Source organism: Balaenoptera borealis (genome assembly GCF_965194805.1).
Source record: "Balaenoptera borealis genome assembly, chromosome: 14".
Lineage (NCBI taxonomy): Eukaryota > Metazoa > Chordata > Mammalia > Artiodactyla > Balaenopteridae > Balaenoptera > Balaenoptera borealis.
This window is the reverse complement of record NC_138875.1, coordinates 59316782-59338571: the sequence shown is the minus strand read 5'-3', so window position 1 is coordinate 59338571 and position 21790 is coordinate 59316782. Positions and strand designations below refer to the sequence as shown.

The window sequence follows — 21790 nt, the reverse complement described above, 5'->3', positions numbered from 1 at the left end:
CTCACCCCACCCAGCAGAGTGACAATTTCTGTTAATAAAAATATGGTATTGGCTTAGTATCAAAGAAATAAGGGTTTTGGATAATCCCAGACTTCACCAAATGCAGTCATTTCCTTCAGGAGGAAGTTCATGAATATGTGGTATCGACAAGAGCCGATGCCGTCTCTAACCAAGAGATCCTGGGAAATCACATTGCCCACACTTGCCCCCGTGGGAGGTGAATGTTTGCTCTACACGGGGACTGGATTGAAATCTAAGTGCTATAATTTCCTTATGGCAGTGCACTGTCTCTCTTATAATTAGCCTCTGTTTTAGTGAGTATATCTAAATGGTAATGACTATAATAGTTTCCCTTAAAATATTAAGCATGTTTTTATCTAGGTAGCCATCTAGGTAATCAGCCTCACTAAATTCAATCCCTTTCTTTAGTCCTAAGGAGAGTCCATGTTTGACCTGAATTCTCACCATCAATAGTCTTGTTAGAGGGAGACCTAGACATTTATGAGAATGACACGTGGAAAGAGATCTTTCTTATTTGTAGGTCCATTTTTATTTCTTCTTTCAAAACTGGAGTTATAAAATCCAATTTTGTTGCTGTTGTTCTCTTGCCCTTCCCTACAGGAAAGGTGTCACCAGCAAAAGCTACGTGGGCTGTATCAAAAACCTGGAAATATCTAGATCGACCTTTGATTTACTCAGAAATTCCTACGGAGTGAGAAAAGGCTGTATACTGGAGGTGGGAAGCGTTTTATTAATATTGGGATGAGTTTCTATAAATGCCCACTGATTTACTAACATAATAAGGCAACAGGATCTAAACCAGGGGTTTGAACAGAAAAGAGGTGGTGGGGAAAACGGCAGCAGCCTCCAGGGTGGGAGGTTCAGCATGCGGGTGGGCCTCACAGTGCTTTCTCCTCTCCTTTGTGACCAGCCTGTCCGAAGCGTTAGCTTCTTGAGAGGTGGCTACGTTGAATTGCCACCCAGGTCCTTGCCACCAGATTCGGAATTGTTGGCAACATTTGCCACCAGGAACAGCAGCGGCATCATCCTGGCTGCCCTGGGCCAGCATGGGGAGAAGCAAGGTCACCGGCAGGCCCACGGGGTGAGTGGCTCAAAGGCTCTCAAGCCAGGAGCTCAGGAAGGAAATGACTTTAGGAAGCACTGGATGGAAGATGACTTAGTCATGACATGTATTCTACAGCATGTGTGCCTGGTTGTTAATGGGTGTGCATTTTTAATAAGTAAAACTGATTACTGCTGACTGTCTTTCCCTTACGAATCAGCGGTCTCTTGGTGTTGCGTAATCCATCTTCCTTGTCTAGCTGTTGAGAAGAAGGATCCTTGCTGTCTACCTAGGATTCTGATAGGATAGGTGATATTTACCTTTCCTCTGCTCACACTTTGTATATTATGTAATTTGAAGAGATTCACAGAATGCTAATGTATTGTATTAATGAAGTACAAGCCATGCAGCTACAATTCAGAGTACTGTTCTCTACTGTGCAAGGTATTTTACAGACATGACTGTACAATTATTACAGCCACACTTCAGGGTGAATGCTGCTTCCTATATTTTGCTGAGGGAGAAATGGATTCAGAGAGCCTGGCTAACGTGCACAAGATCACACAGCCGCTATTTCAGAGCCTGACCTGGAACACCAGTCTGTAGACCCCAGATACCTCACAAGACACTGAGTGAAGGTCTGACAAGGACAGATTGGTTTATGGGCTCCACCAATCTTTTTTTCTTTTTTTAAGTTGAGATGAAATTTACATAAAATAAAAGTAAACATTTTTAGGTGAAATAGTCAGTGGCACTTAGTGCTTTCATAATGCTGTGAGGCCACTTTCTCTATCTAGTTCCAAAACATCTTCATCACCCCAAAGAGAAGCCTATGCCTGTTAAGCAGTCACCCCCTATTCCCTCCTCCCCCAACCCTGGCAACCACCAATCTTCTTTCTGTATCTATGAATGAATTTACCTATTCTGTATATTTCATATATGTGGACTCATATGAGTGATATTTTGTCTTTCACTTAGCATGTTTTCCAGGTCCATCCACATTGTAGCAGGTATCAGCACGTCCTTCTTTTTCATGGCTGAATGTTATCCCATTGTATACGTAGCATAATTTATTAGTTCATTGATGGACGTTTGGGGTTGTTTCTACATTTTGACTATTGTGAATGATGCTGCTACGAACATCTGCATACAAGTATTTGTTAGAGTACCTGTTTTCAATTCTTTTGGGTATATACCTATGGGTGGAATTGCTGGGTCATATGGGAATTCTATGTTTAACTTCTTGAGGAACTATCAAACTGTTTTTCTCCACCAATCTTAATAGGACCTCTTGTAAATCAAAATTTGCTACTAAGTCAGCAAAAAGGAATGGTGTCATCCAGTGCTGGCAAGACCTTGTGAAACACTCCCATTCCAGTTCTGCTGGTGGACCTCTCTCAATGTGGCAAAAGAGTGTTAAGAGCTTTAAACATTTTCAAACCTTCAACTCTTTAATCCCACCTTTAGAAATCTTAGAAAAATTTCACAGGCAAAAAAAAAAAAAAAAAAAACAGTTAAATGTTCATTATGTATGGTAATAAAAAATTAGAAACTACCTAAATTTTTAAAAAAAGGAATAGATCCCACAGTGAGATTTCACCTCACACCTCTGAGAATGGCAACCATCAAAAAAGATAAGAGATAACAAGTGCTGGTGAGGATGAGGGAACCCTTGTGCACTGCTAGTGGGAATGTATAATATATTGGTACACCCACTATGGAAAACAGTATGGGGCTTTCTCAAAAAATTAAAAATCGAACTCCCATATGATCCAGCAATTCCACTTCTGGGTATGTATTTGAAGGAAATGAGATCCAGCAATTCCATTTCTGGGTATATATTTGAAGGAAATGAAATCACTATCTTGAAGAGATATCTATACCCTCTTGTTCATTGCAACATTATTTACTGTAGTCAAGACACGTAAACAAACTGAGTGTCTATCAAGAGAAGAATGGATAAAGATGTGGTGTGTGTATAGTATACATATATATCAATATCTATTTATTTATTTATACAGTGGAATATTATTCAGCCATAAAATAGGAGGAAATCCTACCATTTAAAACAACATGCATGAACCTTGAGGGCATTATGTTAAATGAAATAGGTCAAACAGAGAAAGACAAATACTGTATGATCTCATTTATATGTGGAATCTTAACAAAACAAACTCATAGAGACAGAACAGATTGGTGGTTACCAGAGGTAGGGGCAGGAGAGAAGGGGGTGAAGGAGCTCAAAGGTACAAACTTCCAGTTGTAAGATAAGTTTTGGGGATGTGATGTACAGCATGGTGACTGTAGTCACAATATCATATTGCATATTTGAAAGTTGCTAAGAGAGTAGATCTTAAAAGTTCTCACCACAAGAAAAAATTTTGTAACTATATGAGGTGATCATTTTACAGTATATTCAAATATCCAATGGTTGTGTTATATACAAGACTAACACAATGGTATCTCAGTAAAAGGGAAAAGGGAGAAACAGATCAATGACTTACAATGTAACTATTTGTTAGTACATAATGTAGCAATAAATAATAAGTATGAAGACTGTAGAAATGGAAATCTTTGATATGGTTAGTGATAATAGCATAATGCAGAATGTAAATTATGTCAGCAGAGGTTAGAAAGCAATATACGAAGTATAAAATAGTTGTGTTAGATGGTGATATTCTTAAGGAACTGCTTCCTTGGTGCCAATACTCCCACATTACCTTCATAAGATGATAATTCTTTAAATCCTATAGTAATGTCTTTTCTATGGGAATTCTCTGTGTGACCTTCCCAGCCCTTCTTTTCCATCATGCTAATTGAAGGCCACATTGAAGTGCATGTTAATCCTGGGGATGGAACCAGCCTGAGAAGAGCTCTCCTGCATGCTCCCACGGGCACATATGGCGACGGTCAAGAGCATTCCATCTTCTTGATAAGGAGTGGGAGGTATTTGCGTCACCTTTCGAAGGTTCCCCAGTAGGAAGCCTGTATGCAGTGAAATGATTGGGAAAATTAGTATGATGTCATTCAGAGTCTTTATAATTCCAAAATAATTCTAGAAGCTTGATAGAATACCTCTTTGGAAAACAATTTCATCTGCTTTGTAATAAGATATTTGCAGAATTTTCATAATTAAACAATCTTAAACCTGCCCTTTTCTGGGGCCTGGCATAAATTATCTTTACACTGGAATAATTCTGTGTCAAATAGTGTTACAGTATTAGTAAATTCTAATAGTGAATGGTAAAATAGCAAATAGTGACATAGTAAATAGTAAAATGTAAACAGTGAAATAGTAAACAGTGTCACATCAACATTTCTATATAATTTCTCTCCAAAACTGTAGACCAAAAGTTTTAAAAAAACACTGCACATTTTGTCACAGGTAAAGAAGTAAAAGATACTCTCCAAAAAGCAATTGAACTGAATAACATTTAATCACATTCCATTCATTTCTGGAGAACATTTAGCTGCAAGTTTTAATATTCAAGATTCACTTTTTTATTCACACACATGTTCAATGTCATGTTAAAATGTATCTTCAAGGAACTTTTATTATTCAGTAAGAACTTGCTGGAATTAGATATTAAAATGGACAGTTATGTTTCATTATATTTTAAAACCTTTATTTTCTCCGTTGACCTTTTAGAATTATCACTGTCCAACTAGATGAGACAGCTCCTGTGGAAATGAAGCTGGGCCCATCAGCAGAAAGCAGGACAATAAGTGTGTCCAACCTGTATATAGGTGGTGTTCCAGAGGGCAAGGGGACACCCATGCTCAAGATGAGAAGCTCATTCCATGGCTGTATCCAAAACCTGATCTTTAACATGGAGTAAGTGTGACTGTGCTCTCAGCATGATTTTGCACTTCCTGATCTTTTAATGCGCAGTACTGTCACTAATCTACAACCTAATTTTGCTGTTTGAGATGGCCCCAAATTCTACAAATTCCCAAATGACAAGTGAATCCCTTGTTCTATAAAGTCCCCCAAGTGGATTTATTAGACTAGAATGATGGAAAAATCTGGTCATCATGCATGAGAAAAAAAGAACCACTAAACATTAGTTCCATAGTACTGTCCACACACAGCAGAGGTCAAACGCATTTTGGCTTTTTTTTAACGTCTTTATTGGAGTAGAATTGCTTTACAGTGGTGTGTTAGTTTCTGCTTTATAACAAAGTGAATCAGCTATACGTATACATATATCCCCATATCTCCTCCCTCTTGCGTCTCCCTCCCACCCTCCCTATCCCACCCCTCTAGGTGGTCACAAAGCACCGAGCTGATCTCCCTGTGCTATGCGGCTGCTTCCCACTAGCTATCTGTTTTACATTTGGTAGTGTATATATGTCCATGACACTCTCTCACTTCGTCCCAGCTTACCCTTCCCCCTCCCCGTGTCCTCAAGTGCATTCTCTACATCTGCATCTTTATTCCTATCCTGCCCCTAGGTTCTTCAGAACCGTTTTTTTTTTAGATTCCATATATATGTGTTAGCATATGGTACTTGTTTTTCTCTTTCTGACTTACTTCACGCTGTATGACAGACTCTAGGCCCATCCCCCTCACTACAAATAACTCAATTTCGTTCCTTTTTATGGCTGAGTAATAGTCCATTGTATATAGGTGCCACATCTTCTTTATCCATTCATCTGTTGATGGGCACTTAGGTTGCTTCCATGTCCTGGCTATTGTAAATAGAGCTGCAATGAACATTTTGGTACATGACTCTTTTTGAATTATGGTTTTCTCAGGATATATGGCCAGTAGTGGGACTGCTGGGTCGTATGGTAGTTCTATTTTTAGTTTTTTAAGGAACCTCCATACTATTCTCCATAGTGGCTGTATCAATTTACATTCCCACCAACAGTGCAAGAGGGTTCCCTTTTCTCCACACCCTCTCCAACAGTTATTGTTTGTAGATTTTGATGATGGCCATTCTGACTGGTGTGAGGTGATACCTCATTGTAGTTTTGATTTCCATTTCTCTAATGACTAGTGATGTTGAGTATCCTTTCATGTGTTTGTTGGCAATCTGTATATCTTCTTTGGAGAAATGTCTATTTAGGTCTTCTGCCCATTTTTGGATTGGGTTGTTTGCTTTTTTGATATTGAGCTTCATGAGCTGCTTGTAAATTTTGGAAATTAATCCTTTGTCAGTTGCTTCATTTGCAAATATTTTCTCCCATTCTGAGAGTTGTCTTTTCATCTTGTTTATGTTCTCCTTTGCTGTGCAAAAGCTTTTAAGTTTCATTAGGTCCCATTTGTTTATTTGTGTTTTTATTTCCATTTCTCTAGGAGGTAGGTCAAAAAGGATCTTGCTGTGATTTATGTCATAGAGTGTTCTGCCTATGTTTTCCTCTAAGAGTTTTATAGTGTCTGGTCTTACATTTAGGTCTTTAATCGATTTTGAGTTTATTTTTGTGTATGGTGTTAGGGAGTGTTCTAATTTCATTCTTTTACATGTAGCTGTCCAGTTTTCCCAGCACCACTTATTGAAGAGGCTGTCTTTTCTCCATTGTATAATCTTGCCTCCTTTATCAAAACTAAGGTGACCATAGGTGTGTGGGTTTATCTCTGGGCTTTCTATCCTTTCTATCCATTGATCTATATATCTGTTTTTCTGCCAGTACCATACTGTATTGATCACTGTACCTTGTAGTATAGTCTGAAGTCTGGGAGCCTGATTCCTCCAGCTCCGTTTTTCTTTCTCAAAATTGCTTTGGCTATTCGGGGTCTTTTGTATTTCCATACAAATTGTGAAATTTTTGGTTCTAGTTCTGTGAAAAATTCCATTGGTAGTTTGATAGGGATTGCATTGAATCTGTAGATTGCTTTGGGTAGTAGAGTCATTTTCACAATGTTGATTCTTCCAATCCAAGAACATGGTATATCTCTCCACCTGTTTGTATCATCTTTAATTTCTTTCATCAGTGTCTTATAGTTTTCTGCATACAGGTCTTTTGTCTCATTAGGTAGGTTTATTCCTAGGTATTTTATTCTTTTTGTTGCAGTGGTAAATGGGAGTGTTTCCTTAATTTCTCTTTCAGATTTTTCATCACTAGTGTATAGGAATGCAAGAGATTTCTGTGCATTAATTTTGTGTCCTGGTACTTCAGCAAATTCATTGATTAGCTCTAGTAGTTTTCTGGTAGCATCTTTAGGATTCTCTATGTATAGTGTTATGTCATCTGCAAACAGTGACAGCTTTACTTCTTCTTTTCCGATTTGTACTCCTTTTGTTTTTCTTCTCTGATTGCTGTGGCTAAAACTTCCAAAACTATGTTGAATAATAGTGGTGAGAGTGGACATCCTTGTCTTGTTCCTGATCTTAGAGGAAATGCTTTCAGTTTTTCACCATTGAGAACAATGTTGGCTGTGGGTTTGTCATATATGGCCTTTATTATGTTGAGGTAAGTTCCCTCTATGCCTACTTTCTGGAGGGTTTTTGTCATAAATAGGCATTGAATTTTGTCGAAAGCTTTTTCTGCATCTATTGAGATGATCATATGGTTTTTCTCCTTCAATTTGTTAATATGGTTTATCACATTGATTGACTTGCACATATTGAAGAATCCTTGCATTCCTGGGATAAACCCCACTTGATCATGGTGTATGATCCTTTTAATGTGCTGTTGGATTCTGTTTGCTAGTATTTTGTTGAGGATTTTTACATCTTTGCTCATCAGTGATATTGACCTGTAGTTTTCTTTCTTTGTGACATCTTTGTCTGGTTTTGGTATCAGGGTGATGGTGGCCTCGTAGAATGAGTTTGGGAATGTTCCTCCCTCTGCTATATTTTGGAAGAGTTTGAGAAGGATAGGTGTTAGAGCTTCTCTAAATGTTTGATAGAATTCAGCTGTGAAGTCATCTGGTCCTGGGCTTTTGTTTCTTGGAAGATTTTTAATCACAGTTTCAATTTCAGTGCTTGTGATTGGTCTGTTTATATTTTCTTTTTCTTCCTGGTTCAGTCTCAGAAGGTTGTGCATTTCTAAGAATTTGTCCATTTCTTCCAGGTTTTCCATTTTATTGGCATATAGTTACTTGTAGTAATCTCTCATGATATTTTGTATTTCTGCAGTGTCAGTTGTTACTTCTCCTTTTTCATTTCTAATTCTATTGATTTGAGTCTTCTCCCTTTTTTTCTTGATGAATCTGGCTAATGGTTTATCAATTTTGTTTATCTTTCAAAGAACCAGCTTTTAGTTTTATGGATCTTTGCTATTGTTTCCTTCATTCCTTTTTCATTTATTTCTGATCTGATCTTTATGATTTCTTTCCTTCTGCTAACTTTGGGGTTTTTTTGTTCTTCTTTCTCTAATTGCCTTAGGTGTAAGGTTAGGTTGTTTATTTGAGATGTTTCTTGTTTCTTAAGGTAGGATTGTATTGCTATAAACTTCCCCCTTAGAACTGCTTTTGCTGCATGCCATAGGTTTTGGGTCATCGTGTTTTCACTGTCATTTGTTTCTAGATATTTTTTGATTTCCTCTTTGATTTCTTCTGTGATCTCTTGGTTATTTAGTAGTGTATTGTTCAGCCTCCATGTGTCTGTATTTTTTACAGATTTTTTCCTGTAATTGATATCTAGTCTCATAGCGTTGTGGTTGGAAAAGATACTTGATATGATTTCAATTTTCTTAAATTTACCAAGGCTTGATTTGTGACCCAAGATATGATCTATCCTGGAGAATGTTCCATGAGTACTTGAGAAGAAAGTGTATTCTGTTGTTTTTGGATGGAATGTCCTATAAATATCAATTAAGTCCATCCTGTTTAATGTATCATTTAAAGCTTGTGTTTCCTTATTTATTTTCATTTTGGATGATCTGTCCATTGGTGAAAGTGGGGTGTTAAAGTCCCCTACTATGATTGTGTTACTGTTGATTTCCCCTTTTATGGCTGTTAGCATTTGCCTTATGTATTGAGGTGCTCCTATGTTGGGTGCATAAATATTTATTATCGTTATATCTTCTTCTTGGATCGATCCCTTGATCATTATGTAGTGTCCTTCTTTGTCTCTTGTAATAGTCTTTATTTTAAAGTCCATTTTGTCTGATATGAGAATTGCTACTCCAGCTTTCTTTTGATTTCCATTTGCATGGAATATCTTTTTCCATCCCCTTACTTTCAGTCTGTATGTGTCCCTGGGTCTGAAGTGGGTCTCTTGTAGACAGCATATATACGGGTCTTGTTTTTGTATCTATTCAGCCAGTCTATATCTTTTGGCTGGAGCATTTAATCCATTTACATTTAAGGTAGTTATTGATATTTATGTTCCTATTACCATTTTCTTAATTGTTTTGGGTTTGTTATTGTAGGTCTTTTCCTCCTCTTGTGTTTCTTGCCTAGAGAAGTTCCTTTAGCATTTGTTGTAAAGCTGGTTTGGTGGTGCTGAATTCTCTTAGCTTTTGCTTGTCTGTGAAGCTTTTAATTCTCTGTCGATTCTGAATGAGACCCTTGCTGGGTAGAGTAATCTTGGTTATAGGTTTTTCCCTTTCATCACTTTAAATATGTCCTGCCACTCCCTTTTGGTTTGCAGAGATTCTGCTGAAAGATCAGTTGTTAACCTAATGGGGATTCCCTTCTATGTTATTTGTTGTTTTTCCCTTGCTGCTTTTAATATTTTTTCTTTGTATTTAAGTTTTGATAGTTTGATTAATATGTGTCTTGGTGTGTTTCTCCTTGGATTTATCCTGTATGGGACTCTCTGTGCTTCCTGGACTTGATTAACTGTTTCCTTTCCCATATTAGGGAAGTTTTCCACTATAATCTCTTCAAATATTTTCTCAGTCCCTTTCTTTTTCTCTTCTTCTTCTGACACCCCTATAATTCGAATGTTGGTGCATTTAATGTTGTCCCAGAGGTCTCTGAGACTGTCCTCAATTCTTTTCATTCTTTTTTCCTTATTCTGCTCTACGGTAGTTATTTCCACTATTTATCTTCCAGGTCACTTATCCATTCTTCTGCCTCAGTTATTCTGCAATTGATTCCTTCTGGAGAATTTTTAATTTCATTTATTGTATTGTTCATCATTGTTTGTTTGCTCTTTAGTTCTTCTAGGTCCTTGTTAAACGTTTCTTGTATTTTCTCCATTCTGTTTCCAAGATTTTGGGTCATCTTTACTATCATTACTCTGAATTCTTTTTCAGGTAGACTGCCTATTTCCTCTTCATTTGTTTGGGCTGGTGGGTTTTTGCCTTGCTCCTTCATCTGCTGTGTGTTTCTCTGTCTTTTCATTTTGTTTAACTTACTGTGTTTGAGGTCTCCTTTTTGCAGGCTGCATGTTCGTACTTCCCGTTGTTTTTGGTGTCTGCCCCCAGTGGCTAAGGTTGGTTCAGTGGGTTGTGTAGGCTTCCTGGTGGAGGAGATGGTGCCTGTGTTCTGGTGGATGAGGCTGCATCTTGTCTTTCTGGTGGGCAGGACTGCATCTGGTGGTGTGTTTTGGGGTGTCTGTGACCTTATTATGATTTTAGGCAGCCTCTCTGCTAATGGGTGAGGTTGTGTTCCTGTCTTGGTAGTTGTTTGGCATAGGGTGTCTAGCACTGTAGCTTGCTGGTCGTTGAGTGGAGCTGGGTTTTAGCATTGAGATGGAGATCTCTGGGAGAGCTTTCGCCGTTTGATATTACATGGAGCCGGGAGGTCTCTGGTAGACCAATGTCTTGAACTCGGCTCCCCTCCTCAGAGGCACAGGCCTGACATGTGGCCAGAGCACCAAGACCCTGGTAGCCCCATGGCTGAGAAGAAAAGGGAGAAAAAAAGAAAGAAAGAAAGAAAAAAATAAAATAAAATAAAGTTGTTAAAATAAAAATTTTAACAATTATTAAAAATAAAAAAATTTTAAAGTAATAAAAAAGAAAGAAAGAAAGAAGAGAGCAACCAAACCAAAAAACAAATCCACCAATGATAGCAATTGCTAAAAACTGAAAAAAAACAAAAACAAAATGGACAGACAGAACCTTAGGACAAATGGTAAAAGCAAAGCTATACAGACAAAATCACACAAAGAAGCATACACATACAGTCACAAAAAGAGAAAAAGGAAAAAAATATATATCTCTATATATAAAAAAAAAAGGAAGTGAGCAACCAAATCAATAAACAAATCTACCAATGATAATAAACTCTAAATGCTAAACTAAGATAAACATAAAACCAGAAACAAATTAGATGCAGGAAGCAAACCCCAAGTCTACAGTTGCTGCCAAAGTCTAACACCTCAATTTTGGGATGATTCGTTGTCTATTCAGGTATTCCAGAGATGCAAGGTACATCAAGTTGATTGTGGAGATTTAATCCACTGCTCCTGAGGCTGCTGGGAGAAATTTCCCTTTCTCTTCTTTGTTCGCACAGCTCCTGGGGCTCAGCTTTGGATTTGGCCCCGCCTCTGCATGTAGGTCGCCTGAGGGTGTCAGTTCGCCGCCCAGAAAGGACAGGGTTAAAGGAGCAGCTGATTCGGGGGCTCTGGCTCACTCAGGCCGGGGGGAGGGAGGGGTATGGAATGCAGGGCGAGCATAAAGGACCCTTTACTGCTGGGCTACTTGCAACTTCAGATTATTAGTGGCTCCTCCTCGAACAATTACTGTCTGATTAAGAACTGGAAGTCTCTGCTCCCGCGTGGAGCTGACCATGAGGAAGGGAATTACATGTGCCCACAGGCATTTATTTCCTGTTCACTGCCCCTCTGCCTGTGGTCAGCATGCTGGGGGACAGAAGCTGTGCTCTGTCCTGGGCGGTGGGGGGCGAAGGTGGACAGAACCCACACAGGAGAAACTAAATGTGCCCGAGTGTCAGGAGACTGAAGTTCCCCTCCTTGCTGGGCTGCTGACCTGCTCTGTGACCTTGAGCAAGGACTTGGATCTTTCATGGCCGCCGTGTCCTCTGTGAAGGAACCTCTTAGGAGCCTTGAAATTTAAAAGAATAAAACATCGTCTTGGGTTTCAACACAGTGATGATGTCAGAACCTTGAGCAGTTATTTGTAACTTGATATATTTATTCACCCAATTGTTTATTAATTAACTAATCAATTAGGCATCTTCTTGTTCCTGAAAGCCGTGAGACTGGGAACCTGATAGGGCAGAAACATCTTTGTACTACTGTTCCCAGCCATGTCCTCGGAAAGTGCCAACAAAGGACGTGCAGACAGGGGACATGTTGTAGAGTAAAGGGACATATGACAAGGGTAGTTCACGACTTCCTGGCAAAGGGAAGCTGTGAGAAAGAAGCCAGTGTTTCATGGAGGCCGCTGTGCAGCGCTGTGGGAGCCACAGCCAGCTTCTTGCCCTGAGGCAGCCCGGCCAAGACTGCAGGAGCAGGTGACAGCATTTGAGCCGACTCCTGAGGAACACTCAGGAATGGCCAGGTGGACACAGGGGAATGGGCTGTGGGGCAGGCGGACAGGGGGCTGCCATTTCAGGCAGAAGAATCAAACAAGACAATAGATAAGGGAGGTTATGTGGACTTCTAGTCACTGTGGGAGACGGTCGATTTGGTTACTCTAAGAGTATTATATTAATGTTTTTTAATGGATTTTAAGTGTTCAATAATCACATGACCTTGGTTCATGTGTTGGCTTGTATTATCTCCATTAATTTTGAAAACACTTTGCTTGTATCTAGACTTTTGGATTTCACTAGTGCTACTGGCTATGAACACGTGGACTTGGACTCCTGCTTGCTCTCAGAACGGCCAAAGCTGGCTCTCCATGGAGAGGACGGCGAACTCCCGCCAGAGCCCCAGCCTTTACCAAGTCCAGTAAGAAGGGCTTTCTTTAATTCTATGGTTCAGGTCCAGTCAGAAAAAAAGAGCGCCACCCAGAAGACATTAAAATGGGGACCTCGTGATAAAGCTGCAGGAGCACACAGGAGCCATGAGCACACAGAGGGAAGAGCCGGGGCCACCCAGGGAGCGAGTCTGAGCAGAGGGTCTCCCAGTGGGCGCTGGAGCACAGAGAAGACAGGCCCTGCCAGGGAGGCAGGAAGGAGGGAGAGACACGTGGCTTCTCCCATTCACCCTCCAGCCTCCCAGCACTGCCTTCCATTGGCTGGAAGAACCAGCTGGAAGCCACTTTCCAAAGGAATCTGGGAGAGTTACAGGGTCACCCCTGTGATGAGAAGCAGGGGGGCAAGCAGGATGGCTCTCTGAGAAAACAGCGTATCAGACATGGCAGAATGTCCCGAGCTGCAAGCTCTAATGCTCGGGCGCCTCTTTTGGTTGCCACACAGCCAGCTTTGAGGCAGAGGCTTTATAAGGAGTCAGTATCACTTTGGATTTAGTCAGAAACATGAAAATAAGTATTTATGTAGGCCATCGTACGTATCATTGTTGCTTTAAAAAATAAGATTTGATTCATCTAGGAAAAGCCAGTTTGACCAAGTATTTTTAACAGCAGCCATTGTTAGTTTTCACTTTTCTTTCCCTTTTCTGATTTCTCTACTTCCTTGGTTGAAAGTTTACACTCTGATTTAGCTGGCACAATCACACAAAAGCAGTACCTTGCAAGCAGGGCCCATCTTTGAGTTCAGGACAGTTGTCTTGGTAGCATCCGTCCACTGACCTGGAAGACTGAGTCTAAGGCCTCACTTGGTCCGGAGTCAGGGCACCTGCCCCTCTAGCCGGGCTCCTCCTGGCTGCACCTGCTCCTGTCTGGGTGGAACTAGCTCGGCCTGTCACCTGTGGGCACTTACAGCTGCCCGGTGCTTGTGAGGCAGGTGCTCCTGTAACCGCTGACATCCTCAGGCCCTCCCCAGAGCAGGGGTTTCAGGGGCGCAGAGGCGCAGAGCAAGGCCTTTGCCCCTTAGGCCTGATGAAAATTCATGGGAATTTAGGTGAACTCGAGTGGGGCTGAGGTGAAAAACGAAAGCTCTAATTGCCTTCTCAGAGAGATAAAGAAAGGGATGTGGAGGCAACTGTTCGAAGCAAAGAAGGTAAAATCGGTGCTTGTGTGTTTGTGTTGCTGGTGCTCTGACACAGTTGCTCCTGAGATGTTTCCCTCCTGGAAGAACGCGTCAGTGTTAGTGGGGGTCCTGGTCGTGCATGGCTGAGAACCGTGTGCGTCTCTTACAGGCATTGTGTGCCGTGGACAGAGCCCCGGAGTACGTCCCCAACGCCCGCCAGTTCGGCCTCGCAGAAGGCAGCCACGTGGTGCTGCCCTTCAATCAGCTGGCTGTCAGAAAGAGGTAGGCACTGCTCTAACGTCCTCATGAGCCATCTCATTGCTAGATGAATCCAGGACGTGTGCTTCAGCAATGGGTCTTTTCTAGAAGAAGCTTCTTGTGTTTCAGCATGGAGTGTTCAACTTGCCACCATATGGCAGCAGTGAGAGGGCAAAGAGAGGAAGGCAGCCTCTGTGGACCTCAGATGCGTAAACATGGTTAAGTGGGGTTCTGTGGTTTGTCTTTACCCCATCTTGATGATGGCTGGTTGCTGCCTCTCTCTGTGTGTGTAGGAAAGCACGTAGGCATCTAAATCCCTCTTCCTTCTGGAATCCCAGGTTCTCTGGATCGATCATCTGGCCTTTGAACCCTATTCTACAGTAAGCATTCACTAATCTGATGAAACTGCCTACCCAGACTTTCACTGTGCCCCCAAATTCCTGGTGCCACACCCACACCATTCTGCACGTTCCCCCGGCCCTCACACATGCCTGTCCCAGGTACCCTTCTTCGTTTGGTGAAGCCGGCTCACACCCCAGGGATCTCATGGCCAAGGCTCCTCAGGACCCACAGTCCTCCCCACTCCTCCTGTGACTCAGCCCTGAGGTCTGCACCTTCAGACCTGCCATGCTCTGTGCTTCTGCTGTGTCATCTGAGCTCACCGCCCCAGTACACATCTCGGCTCAGTGTCTTCTCCCTGCAGCCCCTGCCATCGTTCCCCATGAGTTCAGCAGCTGCCCAGCACCCCATCTTTGAGGTCCTCTGGCTTAGATCTGTCTTTTCGTCCTTCCCTCCAAGCCACCCTCTCCCCAGGCTCACACCCTTGAGTACTTCATAAGTACCCACCCCACCTCCACACGCTCTACCTTAAGCATCCTACTAAACCCTCTTCCTCCTCCTTACTTCCGGCTCCAGCAGTCCCTCAACCGCATCAAGACCCCTGAGCCCTCTTGCTTTCTCACCATCATCACACGTTTTCTATCTCCCACAGAACAGTTTACCCCCTTACCCAGATAGGCTTGATGCCTTTATTACAGGTGTTCCTCTGCAAACTCCCTTAACCCTCTCATCTCTTCACTGTGACCCCAGGTAAAGCCCATACGGGGCCTAATCCATGCCAGAACCCGAGCTGGTGGTCAGGGCTGCAGAGATGCATCTCTTTTTCCTACCTGGTTCGACTTTAAAGCTGTGGCCACAGATCTCAGATGGAACCTCCAAACTCCATACATCTGGGAAGCCAGTATACTTCTCTAATACATTCACATTTTTTATTTTTCGTAGTTTCTTCTCTCAAAACTCTATGCATCCCCACAGCTCCCTTCATGCCCCAGCTGCTGTCTTGCCTCACTGAGAAGAGCCCGTTCTTCTGTCCACCATCAGAAGGCGCACCCTGCCTTTGTCCCCCCGCCCCTCCCCTGCCACATGGAGGAAGGGTCCTCGTCTTGCCCACTGGAGCCGTCACCCCTCCTCCCAGGACACGGGCAGCATCCATTTCTCCCTCTTTCATACCTGATCCTGTCAGCACACAGAATCACCTCCATCACCCAGTCATCAGTGAGACCAACCAAGGAGCAAACACTTGTACCAGAGACCATCTCGGTATTTTACACACAAACCCCAACTTAGTCCTCATAATTATCCTGTGAGGAGGGTATTATCTTCATTTTATAGACAAGGAAACTGAGGCACCTGCTCAGACTCCCACCCAGGTGCTTGTGACCACTGCACCGACTTCCTCTCTAGGAGTTCCTAGCTTTTAAACAGAAATGCTCCGGTACACTGCACACCCCAGCCCACCCCACTCAGTATCCCGGCTCTGCTTCACCGTGAAATGTCTTGGAAGAGTTGCCTTATGTGGCTGTCTTTCCCCGCCTCCCATCCCCTCCTCTCCCCACCCGGTCAGCCTCGCCTCGCTCCTCGCCAGGTTGTCGGAGCCCTGCTGCGGCCACGTCCGTGTGTGGTGGTGCCGCCCCCTCCAGGCGCTCAGTGGCATCAGCGCCCTGGGCCCCTCTGCGTCCTTCGCGGCCGCGGCCCCACGCTCCCCTCACCCCCGCCCCGCCCGCTGCTCAGTCTCCTCCTCCGGCTGCTCTGCTATCAGAGGGAGCGGCGCCCCTCCCGCCTCCCCTCCACGGCGCCTCCTGTGTTCCAGTGGCTGTGAAATGCCATCTATTCGCACCAGCACCCACATCGCTAGCTCTGAGCCCCACCTAGAACTCAGGGGTTGTACACCCAACTGCCTGGACATCTCCACGTGGACGGGGACAGGCCTCTCAACCTCAATGCACGGAGAGAGAATTCACCGTCGCCCCGAAACCGGCATTTCTGTAGGCGTCACCACCATTCACCTGGCTGCCCAAGGCCCACACCTAGAGCTTGTTCTTTCCCTTGCTCTCCAAATTCAGTCCCTCAGCAAGTCCTGAGGCTTCTTCATCCAGAACATTTCATGCATTCACCTCCTCCGCATCCCCCCCTCAACCACCCTGGTCTGAGCCCCAACCTGGCCTCTGTGGACTCTTGTAACAGCTGCCAGCCTGACACCTGCTGTCACCCTGGCCCCATCTGATTTGCTCTTCGCATCACAGGTTCTTTTTAAGATATAAATCCAGCCATGCCCATCCCCCTTCTTAAAACCCTCCCGTGACTTCCCACTGCACTTACACTGAAATCCGCCATGCTCTCCTTCCCCTGTCCCCGTGTGCCTCAGTGACCCTGTGCCCCCTTCTGTGGGAAGACACCCAGACGAAACCTTCCTCCACCCCTATATGGTGCCATCTCCCACGTGGCCCCCTTGGGGATTCCCGGCCGACCACCAGAATCAAACAGTTGTTTTCACATACTCTGCACTGTCTGAAAACGAAATGCAGGGCTTTCCTGCAGAGGTTTGTGGGGCTTCCTCCTGTCTTTCATTCCGGTCTTAGAAATAACCACCTTTCAGAGTGGCCTGCCCTGACTACTTAATGTAGCCACCACTTGGGCCTTCACATGACCCAGTTTTAACCCTCTGATATATTTCTGGTATTAGTTTCAGGGGGGAAGGGACCTTCCTCTGTTCACTGCCTGATCCTCTGCTCCTAGAACCGTTCCTGGCAGGTGGAGGTACGCAGTAACCATGAGTTGAATGAATGGATAAGTAGATGAAGGGATGAATGACCTGAGATGTTAAATATAAATGTTGAAATACTTATTGGGGCCTCTCTTTGAGGTTATTTTAAAGAGTAAAAGTGAAAGCATATTCCTGAGAGCTGAGCTCTTGCTTCCCTCCAGGCTCTCGGTCCAGCTAAGTATCCGAACGTTCGCCTCCAGTGGCCTGGTTTACTACATGGCTCATCAGAACCAGGTTGACTACGCCACGCTCCAGCTGCACGGGGGCCGCCTCCACTTCATGTTCGATCTTGGGAAGGGCAGGACAAAAGTCTCACACCCTGCGCTGCTCAGTGACGGCCAGTGGCACACGGTACGCTCTCAGGAAGCTGTGATCACTCGTTCTGAGTTTTGCTCCACCTGTCCCTAGTGTCCACTCCATTTCACGGTAGTGGGATCATCCCCTTTGATTTCCAGCTTGCTTTGTGTCTGATATCTACCCCATAGAATGTAAGCTCCTTGCGGGCAGGGACCTTTTCTGCTTCTGGAAATATCCCCGGGGCCTCACTCAGTGCCTGACACTTAGTAGGCACTCAGCAAACATTGGTAGAATGAACAAAAGGCACCAGTAATGTCCTTGGCTTGATGAGAAGTAAATCAAGCCCAGGGTGGCATGAATGGGCCAAACCTGACATCATGGCATTTGTGTCCTTGTGACTAGGACTCTGGAGCACACTGTGTTCTTTTTTTTGAATTTTTGAATTTTATTTATTTTTTTATACGGCAGGTTCTTATTAGTTATCCATTTTATACATATTAGTGTATACATGTCAATCCCAATCTCCCAATTCATCACACCACCACCCCCTGACCCCCGCTACTTTCCCCCCTTGGTGTCCATACGTTTGTTCTCTACATCTGTCTCAATTTCTGCCTTGCAAACCTGTTCATCTGTACCATTTTTCTAGGTTCCATATATATGCGTTAGTATACGATAGCTGTTTTTCTTTCTGACTTACTTCACTCTGTATGACGGTCTCTAGATTCATCCACGTTTCTACAAATGACCCAGTTTCGTTCCTTTTTATGGCTGAGTAATATTCCATTGTATATGTGTACCACATCTTCTTTATCCATTCGTCTGTCGATGGGCACTTAGGTAGCTTCCATGACCTGGCTATTGTAAATAGTGCTGCAATGAACATTGGGGTGCATGTGTCTTTTTGAATTATGGTTTTCTCTGGGTATATGCCCAGTAGTGGGATTGCTGGGTCATATGTTAATTCTATTTTTAGTTTTTTAAGGAACCTCCATACTGTTCTCCATAGGGGCTGTATCAATTTACATTCTCACCAACAGTGCAAGAGGGTTCCCTTTTCTCCACACCCTTTCCAGCATTTGTTGTTTGTAGATTTTCTGGTGATGCCCATTCTAACTGGTGTGAGGTGATACCTCATTGTAGTTTTGATTTGCATTTCTCTAATAATTAGTGATGTTGAGCAGCTTTTCATGTGCTTCTTGGCCATCTGTATGTCTTCTTTGGAGAAATGTCTATTTAGGTCTTCTGCCCATTTTTGGATTGGGTTGTTTGTTTTTTTAATATTGAGCTGCATGAGCTGTTTATATATTTTGGAGATTAATCCTTTGTCCGTTGATTCGTTTGCAAATATTTTCTCCCATTCTGAGGGTTGTCTTTTCATCTTGTTTGTAGTTTCCTTTGCTTTGTAAAAGCTTTTAAGTTTCATTAGGTCCCATTTGTTTATTTTTGCTTTTACTTCCATTTCTCTAGGAGGTGGATCAAAAAAGATATTGCTGTGATTTATGTCAGAGTGTGCTTCCTATGTCTTCCTCTAAGAGTTTTATAGTGTCCGGTCTTACATTTAGGTCTCTAATCCATTTTGAGTTTATTTTTGTGTATGGTGTTAGGGAATGTTCTAATTTCATTGTTTTACAGGTAGCTGTCCAGTTTTCCCAGCACCACTTATTGAAGAGGCTGTCTTTTCTCCATTGTATATCCTTGCCTCCATTGTCATAGATTAGTTGCCCACAGGTGCGTGGGTTTATCTATGGGCTTTCTATCCTGTTCCATTGATTTGTATTTCTGTTTTTAGAGCATGCTGTGTTCTAACCAGCTCCAGGCTCAGCCTCCGCTCAACACCAACTGTGTGAAAACCTAAGCCATCCTTTAGGATTTCATTCAGGTTATTACTGCTATTTCTCAGATTCCTTAGAAATTATGCATGTTTTCACATTGCTCTAGGTCAAGACAGAGTACTTTAAAAGGAAGGGCTTCATGACGGTTGACGGCCAGGAATCACCCATGGTGACCACGGGGGGAGATGCTACTACGTTGGATGTGGAAGGAAAGCTGTACCTAGGAGGCCTTCCCTCCGAGTACAGGGCCAGGAACATTGGAAATGTAAGCAGCATTTTCTCTGTGGGCCCATTTTGCCTTTATTGTGGTTGTGTTTGTTTTGTGGAGGAATATGTTTATGTTTAAATTATCTTGTTTGGGCCCAGGGCTTGGCTGCAAGATGCAAGCCTTTGAAACCACATTCCTAGATTGTGTGTTGGAGCTCCTCCTTGAAGCCCAACCAGCCTTCCTGCTGGTTAGTTAACAAACAGTTCCCTTTCTACAGCCACTTAGCCCCAGTACAGTGCAGGAAAGTCTGGCAAATTTGTATTTGCAGATTAGAAAACCCCACATTCTTGATTTCCACAATATTTACTCAAAATAATATAAAACCCTTTTACTACATTATAGTAGCTTTAAGTTAGACATTCATGTGAAGTATTGTGGCAATTAGATTTTTAAAGCCGAAAGGTAGTATTTTAATGTGTTTTGTCGAAGTGTAGGGAAAATTTGTGCTTGCCCTTCTCGTTGTCCTCACCATCATCTACTCCTGCATCATTTGGCTCAGATCACCCACAGCATCCCCGCTTGCATTGGGGAGGTGACAGTGAACAGCAAACAGCTGGACAAGGACAGCCCAGTGTCTGCATTTGCAGTAAACAGGTGTTATACAGCGGCCCAGGAAGGAACTTTCTTTGAAGGAAGTGGATATGCAGCCCTTGGTATGTATTATCAACAATCTTGAAAGAAATCTCTGGGACGCACCTGCACTCTTAAGATGATATGGATCCAAGAATTATATGATAGGACAGGACCCACTGCACAAGCTGCAGCAAGACCATGTTTCGTGAATTGTTCTAGTGTATTCTGGTTTCTCAGCTTCTAGTGTAAAAGCCTTCTCACCTCTTGTGCTATCCAGATGGCTTCCTCCCACCAGGAGTGGTGCCACTCCAGACAGAGTGCAACATGTGGTGCTGGTTTCATCTGTACTTTCCCCAAATTTACATAAGGCATACTTTTCCTGTCCAAGTTAATTAGGACCTTTGAATTCAAAATCAGTAGCATAAAATGTCTGGACCAGCCAGCCAAATGTGAGTCAGATCTGATGAAGAAATTAACTCCATTTAGACTGTTGAAATATTAATCAGTTATAAGTAGAGGAATGTAAATATCTAAAAATGCCTTAGAATGTAGAGTCCTCAAGGTTTAGAACTAGCCCTTGTAATATATCTTACATTCTCTCCCCATTTTAGATGCCTGCTTTGCTGGTTAACTTCCTGTTTGCACTCAGAACCGTGCTTCTCTGGCCCCCGTTCTTCTATCATAGGGAACTAATTTCTGGGCTCCTTTGCCCTGGGCTTCCAGGAAGGCTCTAGTGGAAGATTGAGGTTGGGAGGGAGGAGGGGGACAGCCAGCAGGCTTCCTTCCTTCACTCTGTGCTTCCAAGATCTAGTAACACCACCTTCTCCCATTTTTCCTTCAGCCCTGGGCACGGTAACAACTGCCTGCTATTGCTAATATCCCTAACCTATCTCAGCTTTTTTATCACCTGAATGAAAAATTCATTCAATTAGAAGAAAGCCTAGTGTGGACTCCGACTAATGTACTCAGCAAATAATGACATACCCAGTAAGCAGGTACTGGGAAAATAAAGTGCACTCTTCCTGGATAGATGATGATGGAGTTACGTGGATCAAATCCCTTGTGATTTTTTTACCCCCATGGCTGTAGCTGAGAGGATGTGCCTGCCTCAGCTCTAGTCAGCTTCGTCCTACCGAGGTGCAAGCTGAGGCTCGGGGGTTGGCAATGACTTGCTGGTGGGGGTAGAGCTGGATTCAGAGAAAGAGCTGCAGCCAGCTCTCCTGACCCTCATCAGGAGCCCAAATGCACAGCCAGCCAGCCCAGCCTGAGGCCATTCTGAGCCTGGGCCTTCCTGGGCAGGGCAGGCCTCACCACCATCTGGGGGTCTTCCTTGGTTTTTCAGTTAAAGAAGGCTACAAAGTACGATCAGATGTGAACATTACGCTGGAGTTTCGTACCTCCTCGGAGAATGGTGTCCTCCTGGGGGTCAGCAGCGCCAAAGTGGATGCCATCGGATTAGAGATTGTAAATGGCAAGGTGGGTGCTGAATCCGGAT

General features: G+C 43.2%; 1 protein-coding gene and 1 long non-coding RNA gene across 2 annotated transcripts in view; one reads left to right on the top strand and one right to left on the bottom strand.

Annotated features, from left to right (window-relative positions):
* The window catches only part of LOC309610602, a 33046-nt gene extending 29175 nt beyond the window's left edge, over positions 1–3871 (bottom strand). The window contains exon 1 of the long non-coding RNA XR_014234075.1: positions 3784–3871. This is a non-coding gene — a long non-coding RNA (uncharacterized lncRNA). The remainder of the gene's footprint in view (positions 1–3783) is intronic.
* The window catches only part of LAMA1 (laminin subunit alpha 1), a 152606-nt gene that overhangs the window by 127239 nt on the left and 3577 nt on the right, over positions 1–21790 (top strand). The window contains exons 52-61 of the mRNA XM_082353446.1: positions 622–736; positions 932–1102; positions 3858–4009; positions 4713–4898; positions 12684–12819; positions 14131–14243; positions 17484–17673; positions 19561–19719; positions 20222–20375; positions 21638–21771. Of these exons, the coding sequence (XP_082209572.1) occupies positions 622–736; positions 932–1102; positions 3858–4009; positions 4713–4898; positions 12684–12819; positions 14131–14243; positions 17484–17673; positions 19561–19719; positions 20222–20375; positions 21638–21771 (1510 nt within the window). The remainder of the gene's footprint in view (positions 1–621; positions 737–931; positions 1103–3857; positions 4010–4712; positions 4899–12683; positions 12820–14130; positions 14244–17483; positions 17674–19560; positions 19720–20221; positions 20376–21637; positions 21772–21790) is intronic.